The sequence below is a fragment of the Vipera berus genome, assembly GCF_964194415.1.
Source record: "Vipera berus genome assembly, chromosome: Z".
NCBI lineage: Eukaryota > Metazoa > Chordata > Lepidosauria > Squamata > Viperidae > Vipera > Vipera berus.
Genome location: NC_138205.1, coordinates 23,798,769 through 23,818,540, shown reverse-complemented (window position 1 = coordinate 23,818,540; position 19,772 = coordinate 23,798,769). Strand labels below are relative to the sequence as shown.

General features: G+C 43.1%; 1 protein-coding gene across 1 annotated transcript in view; it reads left to right on the top strand.

Moving 5' to 3' along the window:
* Positions 1-1,893: 1,893 nt before the first annotated feature.
* LOC308677789 (von Willebrand factor A domain-containing protein 5A-like) overlaps positions 1,894-19,772 on the top strand; it is a 34,106-nt gene continuing 16,227 nt past the window's right edge. The window contains exons 1-11 of the mRNA XM_081344485.1: positions 1,894-2,000; positions 3,292-3,368; positions 6,176-6,378; positions 6,794-7,016; positions 8,235-8,401; positions 10,390-10,504; positions 10,747-10,919; positions 11,545-11,633; positions 12,377-12,521; positions 15,776-15,855; positions 16,095-16,209. Coding sequence (XP_081200611.1) covers positions 3,329-3,368; positions 6,176-6,378; positions 6,794-7,016; positions 8,235-8,401; positions 10,390-10,504; positions 10,747-10,919; positions 11,545-11,633; positions 12,377-12,521; positions 15,776-15,855; positions 16,095-16,209 — 1,350 coding nt within the window. The 5' untranslated portion in view covers positions 1,894-2,000; positions 3,292-3,328. The remainder of the gene's footprint in view (positions 2,001-3,291; positions 3,369-6,175; positions 6,379-6,793; positions 7,017-8,234; positions 8,402-10,389; positions 10,505-10,746; positions 10,920-11,544; positions 11,634-12,376; positions 12,522-15,775; positions 15,856-16,094; positions 16,210-19,772) is intronic.

The following is a 19,772-nucleotide window of genomic DNA, read 5'->3' as shown; positions in this document are numbered from 1 at the left end:
TTATGTTAGCATTTAGAGGTCTTTTGGTTTTGCCATCTTTGATTCCTGTTATCCAAAGAACAGTTATTTCTACCTTCTCGGGGATGAAGGTCATAGCATCCTCTGTAAGTAGTGATAAACCCCGTAAGCCAGCCAAGGTTCTGATTATGACCACAATAACAAAGGAATATACGTCATTGGTCACCAAGCAACAGAAACCGTTCTGTTACAAAAATTAAAGGGGGGGAATGAAGGGTTCTGGAACAAAGGGAAATTATTTAGTCTAATTGTTGCTTTCTTGCTTTTTGTAATCAGCTTCTCCACCAGAGAAATTTTATGCAAACTTGGGAAACATGTACATGGATGTGATATACTGAAGGAGGGAATAAGGGAGCGTACAGGAATGATTGATGTCTTTCTTATGATGTAATGGTTCTGTTGTCTGATTTTCATTGCCTAACAAAGTTTATACATGCCAATTTTCTAATGTGTGGCACTTCTGGACATAACTCTGCCAGCATTCCAGATTGTTGGCCACCCAGCTGCTTAATTTGATCAAATAAAGTGCTGCTTGATCAAGAAGTCTCCGCTTGGGTTATCTGATTAGATTGATATGATATCTCAAGTTCGAGTAAGGAACTGGGACCTTACAGAATGATGCACAACATGCTGGGTTTCCATAATACATTAACCTTCATATACTTTATTTGATGTTCTCTGATATTGTGGGAACTCGATACCCTAACTGAACTCACATACTTGGTCAAACCGAAAATGAGCAAATGATGTTAACTATTTTCCTTCCTTTGGTACAAATGCTCAAACCCAGTTCTGTTGCATATTTCTTCAAATTCCCAGGGCCATTTGGCTGAGGGAAACAGACTTTTGCCTAAACTTCACCAGCAAAAGTAACAGTACTCTGGACCGTCAGTGGGGTTAAGAAGCAGTTCTGAAAGAAGAAAAATCACACAAATTGTGCTCATTTCTCAGCACAAAGTGAGTTAGGGAGTAAAAATTTGTCCATGAAAGATGGCAAAAATCCCTCCTTGAACTGAGCTGGGCTGCAGCATGGGCAGGTTGTGGGCACCTGAACTGGGATGAGTTCACCATTTCGCCATTGGTGCATCTTTCATTTCTTTCGGCTGCAGCTTCCATCAAATCCTGACAGCAAAATCATAGGCTGGGGGCAGGAGGGGGGGGGGGGTTAGGAGAATTAAAGAGTCCCGGATGATGGTGGTCAACTATAGAAATTGTGGGACTCCTGTCACCCACCTTCTGTACTGGTGGGTCCTTGGTGCTCTCTGAACTTATTTTCTTGCAGACGTTTCATTACCCAAACTAGGTAAAATCATCAGTGACTAGCAGAAGTACCTTGCCTTTATTTTCTTGCAAACGTTTCATTACCTGCTTTTTCCCTAGTTTTCTTGCAGACGTTTCATTATTCAAACTAGGTAACATCATCAGTGACTAGCTCTGATGAGGTTACTTAGTTTGGATAATGAAACGTCTGCAACAAAACCACCAAGCTCAGAGAGCACGGAGGACCCCTCATGTCAAACCCTGAGCTACAAATATTCTCCTTTATTGGCACCTTCCGTAATGGATTGTGGAAATGGGAGTTACGGGGAATGGAGTTACGGGGCTTTTCCAAGGATGACGCGGAGTCCATGTTGGGTCTAAGGGGAGGGACTGAGGAAAACACTGAAAAGCCAAGCTACGGTATCTCCCCGCAGGGATTGCAATGGCCATTTAGCAGCCCCGGGTAAAAGGAAAGAGAAAAAGGCCCGTCGTTGCATTTAATGTTTCCAAAGCGGAGGAAAACAGGGAGCGGCCTAACGGGTAACTTGCGGTGACTCCAACAGGCGCAGGTACGGAACCCAGGCTCGCGCTGATTGGTGCTTTCCGAATAAGGGGCGGGGATAATCGGGGATAATCGGGGATTTCCTCAAAAACAGCGGAGTTACGCTTAATGCTGAATTTTAATGAAAGAGGAAAGAGCGACGGTGTCCGGATACTTTAAGGTAGGCACAATTGTCTTGGGTATCGGAGCGCTTTCTTGCATCTTTCCCACGACTATCTGTTTTTACAGGAAAAACAAAATAGTGTAAGCGTGCCTTCCCGATACGTTACTTCCGCAATCTCCAGTTCTGGATCTTTTGCGAATCAAAAAAAAAAGCCCCCCTCTTTTTTCTCCGACTCCGTCCGTTTACATTGAAGTCTCCCAAGGAAGCAAGCTACTGTACTTCTATGCCCTTAATCCACCTAACCTTGTATTTATATTTCTCTGTACTTGGTCAATAACCTCCTGTTTTCCTAATCACATATATAGTTTCCAACATTCTGGCTCCTCCTAGTGTAAGGTATGTACGCATACTTTCCAGTAAGCATTGACTTCTAGTCGCTAACTGCTGTTACCTCTTTTATCGGATTATCCAGAAAAATCATGCCGTATAGAAGGGATAGTGGTTGTATCGATTTGCACCTATTTTGAAAGAAGAGATGAAAATATTTTCTCTCAAATTCTTTTTATGCTAGTGGGATGCTGTAACTGTTAGCTTATCATTGCACAGAAATAGCTAAGGTGTTGTTTATTTATGTTTTTTATCATTTGGATGATGTTCAATCTCAGTGGCATTAACAGAACAGAAAAAAGATTTCACTGCAGTAATGGATTCTGCTGAGGAAAGCAAAGTTTTGGCAGGGTTTAGCCACAGGATATCTTTGGATGAATTCACAAACTGAATTAAACTACAATATGTTTTTTTTTTAATTTTGGCTTATCATGATGCATACAGGGTCAGTAAATAACCCATGATTTATAGACATAAACTAAACGCTCGAAGGTTGTTGTCTTATGATTTGACTATTCAATTTTCTCTTCTGGCTTCCTGAATGTAGATCTGACATAATGAACTGTGCAAACAGAGAAACATGGTTATTCCTGGTTTGTGTTGAGGCCCATTGAACCTCTAATTCACAGAGATGCAAGATAACAATGGCTAAAAATGAAAGAATCAACACCAGAAATTGGCCAGATGAGCCATAAAGACTTTGCTTAGCTGAAACAGTCCCTGTGCTATGTCAGAAAATCATTTTTTTAGTTGAAATGACTTATATATGATGTGGGAATATATCTATGGAGATTCTCAGTCATCCAGGTCATAATTGTCCCAAAGATGCATTTTCACAAAAATACTTTTCCATGTTTTTCTTTGAAGACATTTCGCTTCTCATGCAAGAAGCATCTTCACCTCTGTGGGAATATACTATTCTCTTAAAATAAAAAACTATAATATTTTTTGTCTTCCACAGTTGGTGTGCCTTGCTTCTCCTTCATAGAGCATCAATTATGCATCAATGTGGCCTTCTCACATCCTTTAAGGTGCCAGGTAAACTGAGTATCTGATTGCTAGTTAATGTTGAGTAAAATGACAAGTTGCATATGACTTAAAAATAAGGTATGGTGTCTTTAAACTTAAGATTTTAATTCTATAGCTTTGCAGATCATTTGTATACTCTGTCCTTGAAAAGTGTCTAAAAGCATCAGCTGCTGCAAAATGCAACAGGGTAGACAGCTTTGTGTGCTCCAAGAACTACACAGATTACACCTCTACTCTGTGAGCTGCATTGGTTGCCAGTTTGCTTCCTGATCCAATTCAAGATGCTAATTATAACTTTTCAAACCTTATATGGCATGGGACAGGTTATTTGAGGGACCGGCTCTCCCCAATTACATTTAGCAGAAATAGCATGCTGTGCGTCCAGTCAGCCAAGGAACTTTGTTTAGCAGTGAAGAACAAATACTTGGTATGCCTTGGTATGCATATTTTTAATAAGATAAACTGAGACAGGAATAATAATAATAATAATAATAATAATAATAATAATAATAATAATAATAATAATAATAATAATAATAATAAACCTTTATTGTCAAAGTACAACATGTGTACATTGAGATTAGCTGAGCCTCCCCCCCCCTGCTCTCTCCCTCCAACACACAGTGACAACAAACCCTCCATCCTACCACACCATGTGAACCAACTACACCACACACCGGCCTCCCAAGTCAATTCTGCATAAGTTCACAGAGATTATATCCCATTTAAAAGCCTAACAGCCCACGGATAAAAGCTATTTTTCAGCCTGTTGGTACAGCTGGCTATACTCCTATATCTCCTACCGGATGGTACGAGAGTAAAGAGATATCGTCCAGGGTGTGAGTCATCCCTGAGAATTTTCCTCACTCTTCCAAGGCAGCGAGCCCTGGCGATGTCATCCAGTGGTGTCAGGGGACAGCCCACAATGTCTTGTGCTATGCTCACTACCCTCTGTAATACTTTCCTGTCCGCGGCTGTCAGACCAGCATACCAAACCACAATACCATACGAGAGGACGCTCTCTATAGTAGACCGGTAAAAGAGGGTCATTAGCCGTTGTTCTACCCTGTTCTTCCGCAAGACCCTAAGAAAGTGAAGCCTCTGTTGGGCCTTTCTAGCCACCTGGGTTATATTAACTTTCCAGGTCAGATCTTCACAGAGGTAGACTCCCAGAAATTTAAAGGAGATTTAAAGATCATTTATTTATTTTTAATTCCATTTATATCCCGCCCTTCTCCGAAGACTCAGGGCGGCTTACAAGCTTAGCAATAGCCTTCATTCTATGCATATGCCTGCTTATTAGGGCTTTCACACACACCCCAAGCGGCATTATTACAAAGTCAGCTTAATTGCCCCCAACAATCTGGGTCCTCAGTTGATTATAATTTATCAGAATGTTCAGAAAAAAGGAATTCCTCCTTATCTTACATTCCATTTTATAGTTAACACAACAAAGAAAATGCAAGAGTAGAGTCGATTGGACAAGATAAAAGTAACCTTTGCACAGTAAATTATCTACAAATACCGGTAGTCAGACATGTTACATGTATATCCATTTAAATGAGATCTGATGTCAGAAGGGGTGTAAAATTGTTAACAAAGAAAAGGTTGTTTGAAGTTCAGAAAGAGACAAACCAGACACCAATTAACACTAACAAACTTTTTCTTATCAGGAGATAATCTCCCTTCCATAGTTTGTCTTTTCAGTTTAGGAATGTTAGAAGCTATCAATCAATGCATACAGTCATAGTGATGACCTATAAAGCCCTAAATGGCATGGGCCCGGATTATCTAAGGGAGCACCTGCTGCCAGCGTCAATTTCCTATCGTCCTGTGCGCTCCCACAGGGAGGGCCTCCTCAGGGTACCGCCGGTCAAGGATTGCCGACGGGCGATCCACAGGGGGAGGGTGTTCTCTGTGGACGCGCCTGCCCTATGGAATCAACTGCCAACGGAACTCCGGACTGCCCCCGACCTTCGTTCATTTCGCCGGGACCTAAAAACCTGGCTCTTTGAGCTATCTGGCCTGGACTGAGGGGTTTAATGTTTTTAAATTGTGATTTAATTTTTGTGGCTAGACTTAATTTAATTTATTTTAATTTATTTTAATTTTATATTGGATTGTTTTTAAATTTTGCCTTGTAAACCGCCCTGAGTCCTTTGGGAATAGGGCGGTATATAAACCAAATAAATAAATAAATAAATAGGACAAAACCTTTTCCTACATTCCAGCCTGTAATGAGCATTAACACCATTTTAAAGGAGAGGAAAAGAATACAAAGTAACTTATGTTAGTTAACAAATTGCAAAGTCCAGGTCACACACTCCTCAGCAGGGTCCAGGAAAAGAGCCTTTCTATTGTGGCACCCACCCTTTGGAACAGCATTCCCCCTAAGATGATTCTAGTCCCATCCTACAGGCCTTCCAAAAGACCCTCAAAACCTGGATATGCATCATGCTTGTGAATCCCATGCAAGTGTAGAACCTCTTAAATGGCTGCACTGTATATAAGTTTAGAAGGTGTTCCCCCTGCCTTGTTATTGTAGTTTTTGCAGGTTTTAATTGGTTTTGATTATTGAATTTTCTGATTGTTCATTTTTTTGATTACGTATGCTGCCCAGAGTAAGATGTGTGAGATGGGTGGCCATATACATTAATAATCATCTGGGGATTACAGATTTTGGGGTAGGAGCATAACACCTACAAAAGACATTTTGTCAGCATTTTCGATAGTTAACTTTCAGCACAGGGCTTTCTGCTCTGGGCCAGGCCAGATACTGAGTTAATTATCCTCTTTTTGTTATTTCCACACGCCAGTGCCTTTGAAAAGCATTTCTGTGGATGTCATTATACGAGGTTTCGTGGCTGATGTAGTATCTGAACTCCAGTACCAGAATGAGGAAGAGAATCCAGTGGAGGTCACCTTTGTCTTCCCTCTGGATGATGAAGCTGCAGTTTATGCCTTTGAGGGTCTGATCGGTGGGACACGGATTGAGGCCGAGATCCGAGAGAAGAAGCAGGTGCAGAAGACTAAACATTTCAGAATACAGGGGTATAGTTTTGGGAAGGCATAAGAGGCTATATCACTGCACCCAGATTGTGTCAAGAAATCTACACATCACAGTCTGCTATGCTAAACAGACTTAAATACATTTCCTTCGGGTTTGATGTATTTTCTTGATGACATTTGTTCCTCTACCATAGTGAAAAGTTAAGTGGTGGTAGGAACAGTGTAACTGCCCAAACATGTGAAAGTGTTTTTCATTTGAAAGGAATACTATCTGGAAAGGTTGCTGATGAGTAAGTGCGTGCAGTCTTCTTGAGAACATTATGAAAGTGAATTGCCACTGCTGGCTGGGATTTTTTTAAAACCCAAAGTCCCAGAGGCTCTTTATTTGTGACTGATCTTGTCCTCTTTCTCCCTCTTCAACACAGGCAAAGCAAGAATACGACGATGCCTTAAGCGAAGGCCGCCAGGCTTTTCTGCTCGAGAGAGAAGAAAATACCAGTGACATCTTCACATGCAACCTGGGCAATCTTCCTCCTGGTGCGAAGGCCACACTGAAACTGCGCTACGTTCAAGCTCTAGCTGTGGAACCAGATGAGGCCGTCCGTTTTGTCCTGCCAGCTGTCCTGAACCCCCGCTATGTTCCTGAAGGTAACCAGCCTTGGTGGAGCAATGGGCTAATGCCTCCTTAAGTAACACCAGCTGCCTGCAATTAGTGCAGGTTCGCATCCCACCAGGCTCAAGGTTGACTCAGCCTTCCATCCTTCCGAGGTAGGTAAAATGAGGACCCAGATTGTTGGGGGCAATTAAGCTGACTTTGTAATAATGCCGCTTGGGGGGTGTATGAAAGCCCTAATAAGCAGGCATATACATAGAATGAAGGCTACTGCTAAGCTTGTAAGCCGCCCTGAGTCTTCGGAGAAGGGCGGGATATAAATAGAATTAAAATAAAATAAATAAAATAAATAAAATAACTATATTCCTAAATTCAGCATGGAGGCCCCCAAAGCAAGGACTCCAATAGGCACCTTCCCTGCCTTCCTTGCTCAATGGTGTCACGCACTGGGACAGTTAACTCAGTTTCATCCTAAAAACCAATAGTTGTGGCTCTATTCATACAAGACATGAAGGCATAATGTACGATACTTGCATAGGAGTCGACGTATTCTGTACAATCTTTGGGGATGTGCAGTTAAGCAGTGTTTCAGTCACATTGTGCAAACACAGCTATAGTTTGCCGTTAGAACAATAAACTCTTGAAGTAAGAAGCTTGAGAAGGAGGCATGCTGCCATTGATCCTTTCCATTTAACTTTACCATTTTCTTTATTTTTATTCATGGATAGAGCTCAAAATGGTGTGTAGTTGCTAGACCAGACTTTTGCAAGATGGTGCCCGCCAAATGAGTATAAGAAGGTGCAAAGAATTCAGAGACCTTCCGTTATCGCATCCCATTATTTTCCTTTCCAAGTTAAAAAGAAATACTGATATAAAGTGCTTTTCTTCCCTTCCTCTTCTCACACCATCTTCATGAAGAAGGCTGGGTTTGACTAGGACAAATTCTCCAATTTGAGCAGGATTCCTTGTGACTTCATGGACACTTCCTTTTCTTGGCAGGAGTGATTTCCCATTGGTTTCTTCCATGGTAGCCAAGTAGTAAGCATATCCCTCCCTGCTTAGCTTTGAAGTCCAAGTAAAGCATCTACTGGGATCCAAAATCAGAGTGAGAATTGTGGCCATACAGGGCTCTGAACCTGTCTTGGTCCAGCTCAATAATCCCAGCACCCCAGTGCCACTTTCTTGTTTCAGGTGGTGTCCTGCTGCCCCCAGATTCAGGCAGCGATCCCCAGGAATCCCTTATCTCTTATCAGGCTCAGAAGGGGGCACCGTTACCCAGCAGATACCAAGAGTGTCTAGAGAAGCTCTGCCCTACACCCTCAGCCTCAACGCCAAGGTGGAGTCCCCCTATGGCATCATTCGGGTGGATTCAAAATGCAGTCTTATACAAAATATGTCGGAGGATTGCACTGCTGCCCAGGTAAGGCTGCTTAGGACCTAAAGATTTGGATGGGGAGAAACTTTGGGTAAAAAAGTATTTTTCCAGCACCTGCACACTTCATACACCTCATCAGTACAGGTGGCCCTCAACGTACGACCACAATTAAGCCCCAAATTTATGTTGCTAAATGAGAAGTTTGCTGAGTTTTGTCCCTTTTTATGACTTTTCTTGCCACATTTGTTGAGTGAATCACTGCAGTTGTTCAATTAGTAACACAGTTGTTAAGTGACTCTGGTTTCCCCATTGACTTTGCTTGTCAGAAGGTTGCAAAAGGTGATCATATGACCCCAGGACACTGCTACCCATCATAAACGTGAATTGTCAAGCATCCAAATGTAAATCACGTGATCCTTGGGATGCTGCAACGATCATAAGTGTGAAAAATGGCCATGTCACTTTTTTCAGTGCCGTTGTAACTTCCAACCGTCACTAAGCGAACTATGGTAAGTCGAGGACTACCTGTAACCTGTATGAACCTAACAGCCAAATGAAATACAGGATTGTTCACACCATTTGAACTGACTTTTAGAAGAAAAAAACGGAAATGGGATGTGGGATTAAGACTGATGCTGAAAAGCAATGGTGCTGCTGCCCCAATAGAGGGCTCTAAATGCTTAGGAGCTGCCAGATGCAGTTCCTTTTAGAACTGCTGGAAAAAAATGGTCTGCTGAAAAGTAGAGTTACAGATAATCCTCAACTTAATAACTTCATTTAATGATGGTTTATAGTTACGGTAGCCTAGAAAACTAACAACAACAACAAGCCTAGAAAAGATGCTTTACAGCCATAAAGCATATCTGGCCATTGCAAAACCCCAGCAGTCATGTGATCACTGTCTAAGTGCATGACAACCTATTCACAGTTACAACCAGTTGCCAAGCACCTTCTAATCATGTACAGTAAGTGTCATTTGCAATCTTCTCTACTACCTTTCCCAGAAAGTCAGTAGTTGCAAGCTGTTGCATCTGCCCTCTGGTTTATAAGTGCTGGCTGAAAAAACTATATTCTTGCACCCAATCAAAGGATTTCCCTTTCGTGTATCAAGGGGATCTGAACTCCTTTGGCAAACAGTTCTTTCAGCCAGCCCCCAGAGACGAGTGGGCATCAAAATCTAAGCAGAGAAGCTGCGTGGTAAGGCAAGAAGTGTGGGTGCCTGATGGATGGGAGAGGCCCAGCGCAAGCCTTGCACAAACGTCTCTTTCTTCAGGGGCTGAAAATCCTGCTTGGAGTTTGGCAGGAAAGACATTCAGCTCCTGAGCCGAGAAGCAGCTTGATAAGGAAAGGAGTGAAGAGTGCCATGGGCAGGACCAGCGCATGCTGCACACAAGTGTGTCTCTGCTGGGATTGTAGCCAATGAGCAAAGCACTCATATGGGGGTCTTGCTCAATGACTGAGATTATGACCTAATTGTGGTCATAAGTCAAGGGCTACTCGTACATGGTTTCCCAAATAATTATTTGTACATAAATAATACATATTATTTATTTAGAAATAATGAGTAAATCCCTAACTCACTTGCCTTGATGAAGTTATTTATGGCTCCAAGGGCTGACTATACATGGCCAGAAGATTCCCAGGTGCCTGTTCCCCAATCAGGTAGTCTTCGGATATGTTGTGCTACCATTCCCATCATTCCCAGAAAGCAAGGTTTATGCAAATGGGAGAACACCGGGTTTTATAAATGGTCTTTCTCGCAAAGAGTAAATGAGCTTGCAAGGATGAACTGGTCCTCTGAAAGTCCTCTTAGAGTGGGCCAAATGGCTAGGGATCTGGGTGATCTGCTCCTATCAGTGCTCCTATCAGAATTAAAAGGGATCCTCTGTTAATGGAAGACTTAAGGCAAGGCAGCATTTGTAGCATCTTAGCAACTTAGCATAGCACTTACTTTGAGAATTCATAGCCTGGGCTCCACAGCAGGGTTAGAACTGCAACCTGCAAGCACTTTGGTTTTGCTTATCTTCCCAAAGGTCTCCTTGGCTAAAGGGCACCAATTTGACCGTGATGTGGAACTGCTGATATATTATAAAGATGTTCACAAGACCAGTGCCATTTTGGAGGCTGGGAAATCTGGAGCTGCCCCAGGTGAGCAAAGCTGAAGACAAAGGAGGGAATTTATGCCTCTTCACTATAGTACTCAGCAATCCCTCTTAGCCTGCCTATAACTAAAGGATGCTAAGAGATGCAACTCGGCAACATATGGAGGAACACGGGTTCTTCATCTTTGGCATAAGCTATCATGTGGCCGAAGTGGAAGTCCTAAGAATTGGAGGAGTCCTGTCTTGAGTGAAATGCCTACTGACTGCTTTTCTTCCTGCAATATATAGGTTCACTGATGGGGGACCCAGCCCTCCTGCTAAGCCTGTACCCCAAGATTCTAGCTGCTAAAGCAGGTCAGCATGTTCCTGGAGAGTTTATCTTCCTACTGGATCGCTCTGGCAGCATGGATACCATCATGGGTACCAGTTTTGGCTCACTATCACGCATCGAGAGTGCTAAGGTACTTTAAAGGTAGATAAGTGGATGAATCAGTTGGATTGTTGAAGATGGAGAATGAAAAGTGGACTATGACAGCTGTTCCCAACCTGCTGTCCACGGACCCCTGGGGGGCTGCTATGTCATCACAGTGGGTCCGTGAAGGCTTGAAGAAATGTCATGGTTTAAATCTTGAGTTAAGTCTGGGGGGGGGTCCCTTTGGCCATGGTTTATGACCACAAAAGCTATTTAAAGGGGGGCTGTGGTGAAGAAAAGGTTGAGAACTAATGGTCTACAATATTTATAGGCTACATCTATTGCCTGTGTAGAATTTCCTCAGATCTTTCAAGGTGCTTATGCTACTGTACATGGTCCTTTCCCTTTGACCTGTCAGACCCCTCTGACTTAAAACAACTCTGTAAAGTACACTGGATTTAGTGTCTAGGGAAGGTCACAAAGTGAGAGCTGTGATGATAATTGGAGCCCAAATCCCTATAACCTACATCCAAACACAACAATTGACTGCAAAGGGAGGACTACAGAAAAGTGGAGGTGATAAATATGGAAACTGTCATTTTGAGTCTGAAAGGATGTGCTGGGATATCTAAAGTGACTCCAGATGTTTCTCTCGCTCCCCCATTCCATTTCAGGAGACCTTGATTTTCTTGTTAAAGAGTCTCCCTCTGGGATGTTATTTCAACATCTATGGCTTTGGCTCTACTTATGACTCATTTTACCCGTGAGTATTAAAAGATGCCTTTTGTCCATCTTTTTATTTCTTGGTTTCTTCAGCTTCTACTTGTTAACGTAAAGAATATTTTGAAAGAATTAAATGGATAATTTGGTTTTAAAAGAAATACAGGGTTAAATAGGAGAAACTCCAAAGTCCTTAAATTAGGAGTAGAAGGGAAAAAAAATTACACAATGTCTTGCATGTGCCACTTCCTTGAAATCCCTTTTCTTAACTTGAAAATCATATGAAAGCTTTATCATAGACCAGAGGCATGTGGAATTTTCGGATTGTAGGGCCCCACTTCACTTTTGAGAGTCTGCACTCCAAAGAGAAATAATGCAAACACAAAAACTAAATTTTACTGACATCAAGAAACATTAAGTAAGCATACTTTAATTTCTCCCAGTGTTTCTAGTAATTTCCTCATTTATCATGAATTATAATGAAAATTATAATTGGGTGAAAGTTCATGACCTTGAGATCTCCTATTGGGTCCTAAGGAGGTGTTCCCTTGTCGTCTTTGGCCTTCTTGATAGCCATATAGAGCCCTTGGGTTCTCTATGCTTCTTAGCATATTAAGGATGATAAATTACAAAGAATGGCTTTGGTCTGTGTGGTTGTACTTTAAGGCTATGAAAAGTGAGATGATGAAGAGTAGCTTCTTGTGGATATGAGGAATATATAAAAGATTGTTTGGGAGAACTTGGTTGAGCTTAGTAACAGCTTTCACCCTCTGGCGCCTTCCACAGGCAGAGTGTTAAGTATACCCAGGAGACCATGGATACATCTGTCCAACGTGTGAAGGAGCTGCGTTGTGACTTGGGAGGCACACAGATTGTAAAACCCTTGAACGCCATTTACAGCCAGCCATGCCTTGAAGAACATCCTCGACAGGTATTCAATTCTAATAAGATCTTTCTTTTTACATAGAATCAAGATTTATGCACGAGCACAAAAAGATTTATAGAAAAGCATAATGTCCATAACTACCAAATAAGGACTCTTAGAAGGAAGTTTTACTTTTATTATATGCTGTAAGTGTTACAAGCATAGTCATGGTCTGCAACCTTTCATGTTTGCAGCCAAATAGATTTAGATGAGGCTAATTCATATTTTCTAACGTACAATTGAGACCTTTCATTCATCGTTAAATATTCATTTTCATTTCTGTATATACAGTATAGCTATTCTATTCTAGAAGACCAAAACTCCTTCACTTAGATCTATTACATCCTTCTCTTGTTTTTAATTTCAGATACATTTCTGTTTTTCTTCCACTTATTAATCTGCATTCTCTATATTTACTACTCTTATATTCTTCCAAACGTAGTGATCATTACTTGGTGGGTCCATAAACCTGCACAGCCCATCATGGCATTAGATCATTAAGGTCTTCACATGCCACTTTTAATAAGATAGGGAAGATACAAACTAGGTCAGGGGTCCCCAATCTGCAGGCCCTAGTCCACTACCAGGCTATGGCTTATTCGGAACCATGCCATGTGAGAAGTGGGCTGGTGCACACATGCATCTCCATTCACACGAGCAGCACCCCAAAGGCTCCTCTCTTGCATGAATGGAGCTATGCACATGTGTGCCCACTACTCACGTGGCCCAGTTCCCCTTTCCACCCCAGCCAGGCTGCCAAGCTACCTGCTCCTGATGCTCCAAAAATGGAGCTGTGAGAGCAGAGGTTGATTGGGATGAGTGTGCCCTGCTCAGCTTCGCTGACTGACTGAGGCTGCCTGAGCAGGACACCGGATTCTCTTTTGGAGCATCGGTGAGTCTGAAGGAGCATGAGACTATGCCCACAAAGTCTTTTCTTCTCTGCGCCAAAAACTTTTGTAAACAGATGAAAGGCTTCAGGGGAGTGATCTCACACTACTTCAGGCTTTCTGTCCCTTTGCAAAAGCTTTTGGCTTATGAAAGCATGAAGGAGCGTGAAACCACACCCCAAAGACTTCTCTCTTGCATGAGTAGAGCTGTTTGTGCACACGCACAATAGCCCACCACTCACATGGCTCAGTTCCCCATTTCCCCCCCTCCAGCCAGGCTACCAAGCCGCAAAAGTTAGGGACTACTGAATTAGGTTATCAGTCTCAGTTATACCAATACTATATGCAGCATTCTTTATTAATGATAAATACTATTGATCAGTTTGGGCATATTTTTGTCAATATGCCATCAAGAAAACCAAGATGAAAACCAAATTTGCTTGTGCTATTGTGATCAAGTCAAATTTCTAATCTAGAGACTACTTTGCAAGCCAACATACAGTTACTCAGATCTCACCAACTGTTGTGATTCAGCATCAGCCTGTGATACCGGCAGCTGAGTCTGATGATTCTGAAGAGGAGGAGGAGGAGGGGTTTAGAGAGCCTTTGGTGTCAGAGGGAGGCTCTGATACACTGCAGGACTCTCAGCCTGGCCCCTCCCGTCATGTTCCTCATCAGACTCAGCCATGTGAGCACGAGGTATTGGACGTAGATGATTCACAGCTGGATCTATTCAGGGATGCTAGGAGCAGGAGGCAATCCAGCAGAGTAGAATAGAGAAAGACAATGAGGCAACTCGGTGAGAGGAGATGAAGGCAACTGTTTGAAGATCTGCTAGAGTTCTGGTCTGTTATTCCTGTTTAACTCTTGTTTGAACTTTTGGTTTAACTCTTGTTTGAACTTTTGATTTCTTTGTAAATAAATCTGGTTTGGTTTTTCCAGACTGTTGACTATAAAAATGGGTTGTCCCTGACATTCAAACAGGGCCAGTCGTAGGCTGTAACAGAACAGTTTGCCTTCAGCCTCCCACCCCTTACTATTATGGAGCAGCTACATGCTGAGAATGCCCAGCTCACCCAGCAACTTGCTTTGTTGGCAGCTCAGGTGGCTCAATTACAAGCACAGATACATGCTGCACTACCACCATCACCACCAGCCAGGAGAAAATGCCAAGTTGCGATGCCGGATAAATTTAATGGCAATCCAGATATCTTTCCTGCTGTCCTGGGACAATGCCAGCTATTTATCAGCGTGAGAGCAGCTGATTTCCCCACTGACTGGGATAAGGTGGGGTTTGTGTTAAGCCTTCTCTGTGGTGATGCAGCTCGTTGGGGCACACCCCTGCTGGCCCAACCTAATCCATTGTTGGACAACATTGTGGGGTTTTGTAATCATATGCGTCTGATGTATGAGGACCCCATAAAGATGCAGACTGCTACCCGATGCCTGAAAGCTCTGAGGCAAGGTTGAGAAAGGCCATGAGGCAACTTGGTAAGAGAAGGAGAAGGCAATGAGAAGCCACGCCTTGGGACTGCTGATAAAAGGGGAAGGTGTGGGAGGTGCTGGTTGCTGAAGGCAACCGTTTGAAGATCTTCTGCTAGAGTCCTGGTCTGTTATTCCTGTTTAACTCTTGTTTGAACTTTTGGTTTAACTCTTGTTTGAACTTTTGATTTCTTTGTAAATAAATTTGGTTGGGTTTTTCCAGCCTGTTGACTATAAAAACAGGGTGTCCCTGACATTCAAACAGGGCTGATCGTAGGCTGGAACAGAACACCAACATTGGTAGAACAAAAACAGTAACTATACACAGAGACAGCAGGTCATCATGTCTTGAACCAAGCCATTTTGGGGGATGTAGAGATTGTTAACAAGGGATGCGGTGGCTCAGTGGGTTAGGATGCTGAGCTTGTCGATCAGAAGGTCGGCAGTTTGGCGGGTCGAATCCCGAGTGCCGCGTGAGCGCCTGTTACTCATCCCAGCTTCTGCCAACCTAGCAGTTTGAAAGCACGTAAAAATGCAAGTAGAAAAATAGGGACCACTACGGTGGGAAGGTAACAGCGTTCTGTGTGCCTTTGGCATCTAGTCATGCCGGCCACATGAGCACGGAGACGTCCTCAGGCAAGCGCTGGCTCTTTGGCTTTGAAACAGAGATGAACACCGGCCCCTAGAGTCGGAAACGACTAGCACGCATGTGCGGGGTAACCTTTACCTTTACCTTTAGAGATTGTTAAGCAAAGCTTTGGCTTCATTCTAGTCCTGTTGTCTCTTTGACTAGCCATAGGAAGTTCAAATTACATTTCTTCTTGCCTGCTTCCAATCTTCTTCTCTCTGCCCTTTACAGTTTTCACTTCAAGTTGCTCTCTATCTCCACAGATCTTTGTGTTCACTGATGGAGAAGTGTCCAATACAGATGAGGTCATTGCTGAAGTTCGACGTAACAGTCGTTGCCACAGGTAAGAAAAGGTAAAGGTTTCCCTGTCACTCATGTCCGATTCTAGTGCACATGCTCATCTCCGTATCTTGGCTGAGGGAGCCAGCATTGTCCGAAGACAATTTCCATGGTTATGTAGCCAGCATGGCTATATGTCAGAGGCACACAGAACGGGTAAGAAGAGAGGCTGAAATTATTTTCTTGATGTTCTTGTCACTTAGTTTCCATCAGCTTCTGCCCTCTTCCTTCCTCACCAAACAGGTGCTTTTCCTTTGGCATTGGGGAAGGGGCTTCCACATCCCTGGTCAAAGGCATTGCTCGAGCGGCTGGAGGCAGTGCCGAATTCATCACTGGCAAAGAACGCATGCAGGCCAAGGTCAGGTCTCTTCCTCTTCACGGGCTTTAGCTTTGCTGCATGTCACTGATATATAGTTCCAGGATTTAGCATCTTTTATGCTGCCACATTATTATATGTCTTTAATATTTCAGCTGCAGTGGCTTAATATCTTTGAGATATAGGGGGGCATCAGAAATTACATGGATTCAGTTCTTTAGTGCTAACAAGAACTAATGTGAAAACCCACTGTTTATTTTGATTTATAATACATGTTCTATATGAGGCACAAATATAGGAACATATTTTGGGGTAGCAGATATAGAGCCTTGTCATTGTTATGTTAAATAGGCCGCCCTATTTAGAGTGGTCCGCTCCCTTTTAAATCAAGGGATGGGAGAGGACCCCCTACGAGGACGGGCTGAGGAATTTAGTAAATATCTGGTGGACAAAATTGCTCAGATTCGGGCTGGTCTGGACTCTGACTGGGCAGTATCTGACGAGAGGAAAACGATGAATTTGGCCGAGAACATTTGGGAAGAGTTTGATCCTGTGACTCCGGATGAAGTGGACAAGATCATGGGGAAACTAAGTGCCGCCACATGTTTGTTGGACCCGTGTCCCTCCTGGCTGGTCTATGCATCTCGGGAGGTTACACGAGGCTGGCTCCTAGCAGTTATCAATGCCTCACTGAGTGAAGGGTACTTCCCTGCCGCCTTGAAAGAGGCGGTGGTAAGGCCCCTCCTTAAGAAACCTGCATTGGATCCAGCTATTTTAAACAACTTCCGTCCTGTCTCCAACCTTCGCTTTCTTGCGAAGGTCATTGAGAGCGTGGTGGCACGGCAGCTCCCTTTGGTCCTGGAGGAAGCTGAGTATCTGGATCCGTACCAATCGGGTTTCAGACCCGGGTATAGCACGGAGACGGCATTGGTCGCGCTGGTGAATGATCTCTGGCGGGCCTGAGATAGAGGTTATTCCTCTGTCCTGGTCCTATTAGATCTCTCAGCGGCTTTTGATACCATCGACCATGGTATCTTACTGCGTCGTCTTGAGGGGTTGGGAGTGGGAGGCACCGTTCTGCGGTGGTTCTCCTCCTACCGCTCGGGCCGTTCGCAGACGGTGTTATCAGGGGGGCAGAGGTCAAGCCCTAGGCCCCTTAGTTGTGGAGTGCCTCAGGGGTCGGTGCTCTCGCCCCTCCTGTTCAACATCTATATGAAGCCGCTGGGAGAGATCATCCGTGGCTTCGGGGTGAAGTATCATCAATATGCTGATGATACCCAGCTTTTCATCTCCACCCCGAACCAACCCAGTGATGCCCTCGATGTGATGTCCCGTTGCCTGGAAGCGGTACAGATTTGGATGGGAAAGAACAGGCTTCGGCTCAACCCAGCCAAGACTGAGTGGCTTTACATACCGTCATCTCATTTAGTCCAAGAGGTTCCATCTTTGATTATAGGAGGAGGGATGTTACCTCCCGTTGATAGAGCATGCAATCTAGATTCATGACTCAGTTTTGAAGATCATATAGGAGTTGTAGCTAGGGGGGCATTTGCCCAGATTCGCCTAATATACCAATTGTGCCCCTTTCTGGACTGAGATGCCCTACGTACAGTCACCCACGCACTCGTTACCTCCCGTATAGACTACTGCAATGCTCTCTACATGGGGCTGCCCTTGAAAACCACCCGGAGGCTTCAGCTGGTGCAGAATGCGGCTGCACGGGTAGTGGTGGGAGCTCCCCGATACTCCCATATAACACCTCTGCTCCATGAGCTGCATTGGTTACCGGTTGCCCTCCGGGTGAGATTTAAGGTGCTGGTACTTACCTTTAAAGCCCTACATGGCTTAGGCCCGGGATACTTGCAGGACCATCTGCTACCGGGAACGAATTCCCATCGCCCAGTACGCTCACACAGAGAAGGCCTCCTCAGGGTACCGTCGGCTAGACAATGTCGGCTGGCGAACCCCAGGGGAAGGGCCTTCTCTGTGGGAGCGCCAGTCCTATGGAATCAGCTCCCCCCTGAGCTTTGGATGGCCCAAGATCTCCAGTCCTTTCGCTGCAGCCTCAAAACACTCCTTTTCCATCTGGCTGACCTGGACTGTCAGGCATTTTAATTATGTTTACAATTTTTAATTTATTTTTAATTTTTAATTTTAATTTATTGCACAGATGACTTTAATTTTAATTTTATCTTAATTTCTGTACTTATTTTTTTTATTGAAAAGTTTTATCATACATTTTATCTTTAACAATCCCCCCTAGCCCTCCCCTATCCCTCCCTCCCTACCCCTCCCCCCCTCCCCCCCCGACTTCCCAGAGCTAAGTACAAGGTATAAAAAACAAAAAAAAAACCAATCGTAGACATTCATATGCTAACAACCATAAACTCTGAAATCCATCTCTCTCTAGCTCATATAGGGTAATTACAAACACTATTAATATAAGATATATAAAAAAAAGGAAAAGAGAAAAAAAGAGGAGAAAAAAAGGAAGACTTATTCAAATGCTACATGAAACTTCTTAGTCCCATATTTGTTCTGGATATACTCAATCCATTTTCTCCACTCCATAACATAACGTTCTTGCGAGTGATCTTTCAAATAAGCCGATATCTTTGCCATCTCTGCCAGGTCAGAAACCTTTAAAGTCCATTCTTCTACAGTCGGCAGTTCCTCCTTCTTCCAATATTGGCCTATTAAGAGTCTTGCTGCCGTAATTGAATTCAACATCAGCTTAGTGTCCACAACCGTAGCATCTGTAATTATACCCAACAAAAAAAGTTGCGGACAAAACTTTATCCTTTGCTTGAAAATCTTCTGCATGTTCCACCAAATTTTTATCCAAAAGGCCTTAACCTTTTTACAAGTCCACCATATATGAAAATATGTTGCATCTTCTTCACCACACCTCCAGCATTTAGGCTGATAGTTCGGATACATACTTGCCAGCTTTTTGGGATCTAAATGCCATCTGTAAAACATTTTATAAAAATTTTCTCTTAAATTTTGAGCTTGTGTGAATTTTACGTTCTTCACCCAAATCCTTTCCCATGTGTCCATTGTAATAACTTCTTGGATATTTTGGGCCCATTTAATCATACAATCCTTAACGAGTTCTGTTTCTGAGTCAATTTCTATCAAGGCAAGATATATCCGTTTAATATGTGCTGGACCCTGATTTCTGATTTGCTTTATCAGATTTTCATCAGTCATTGTAAAACCATTTTTCTGATCTTCTTTCCACCTGGCCCGTAGCTGAGTATATTGAAACCAAGTCTGAACAATCTTCTCATCTCGCAAGAGACTATATGGTTTCAAACACCAGACATTTCTTTCCAAGCTTAGAATCTCCTTGTACGTAGTCACATCGTGTTTGAAACCAGCATGTATATTTTCTATTGCGTGTTTTGGGATTGCCCACAATGGTATCTTACAATCTAATTTATGTCTGTACTTCTTCCAAACCCTCAACAATGCCTGTCTTAAAATATGCACTCTAAAGACATTATCTACCTTCTTATCATACAACAAATATGCATGCCAGCCAAACAACAAGTCATGGCCCTCAAGATGTAATAATCTCTCTTGTGTCAAATTGATCCAAT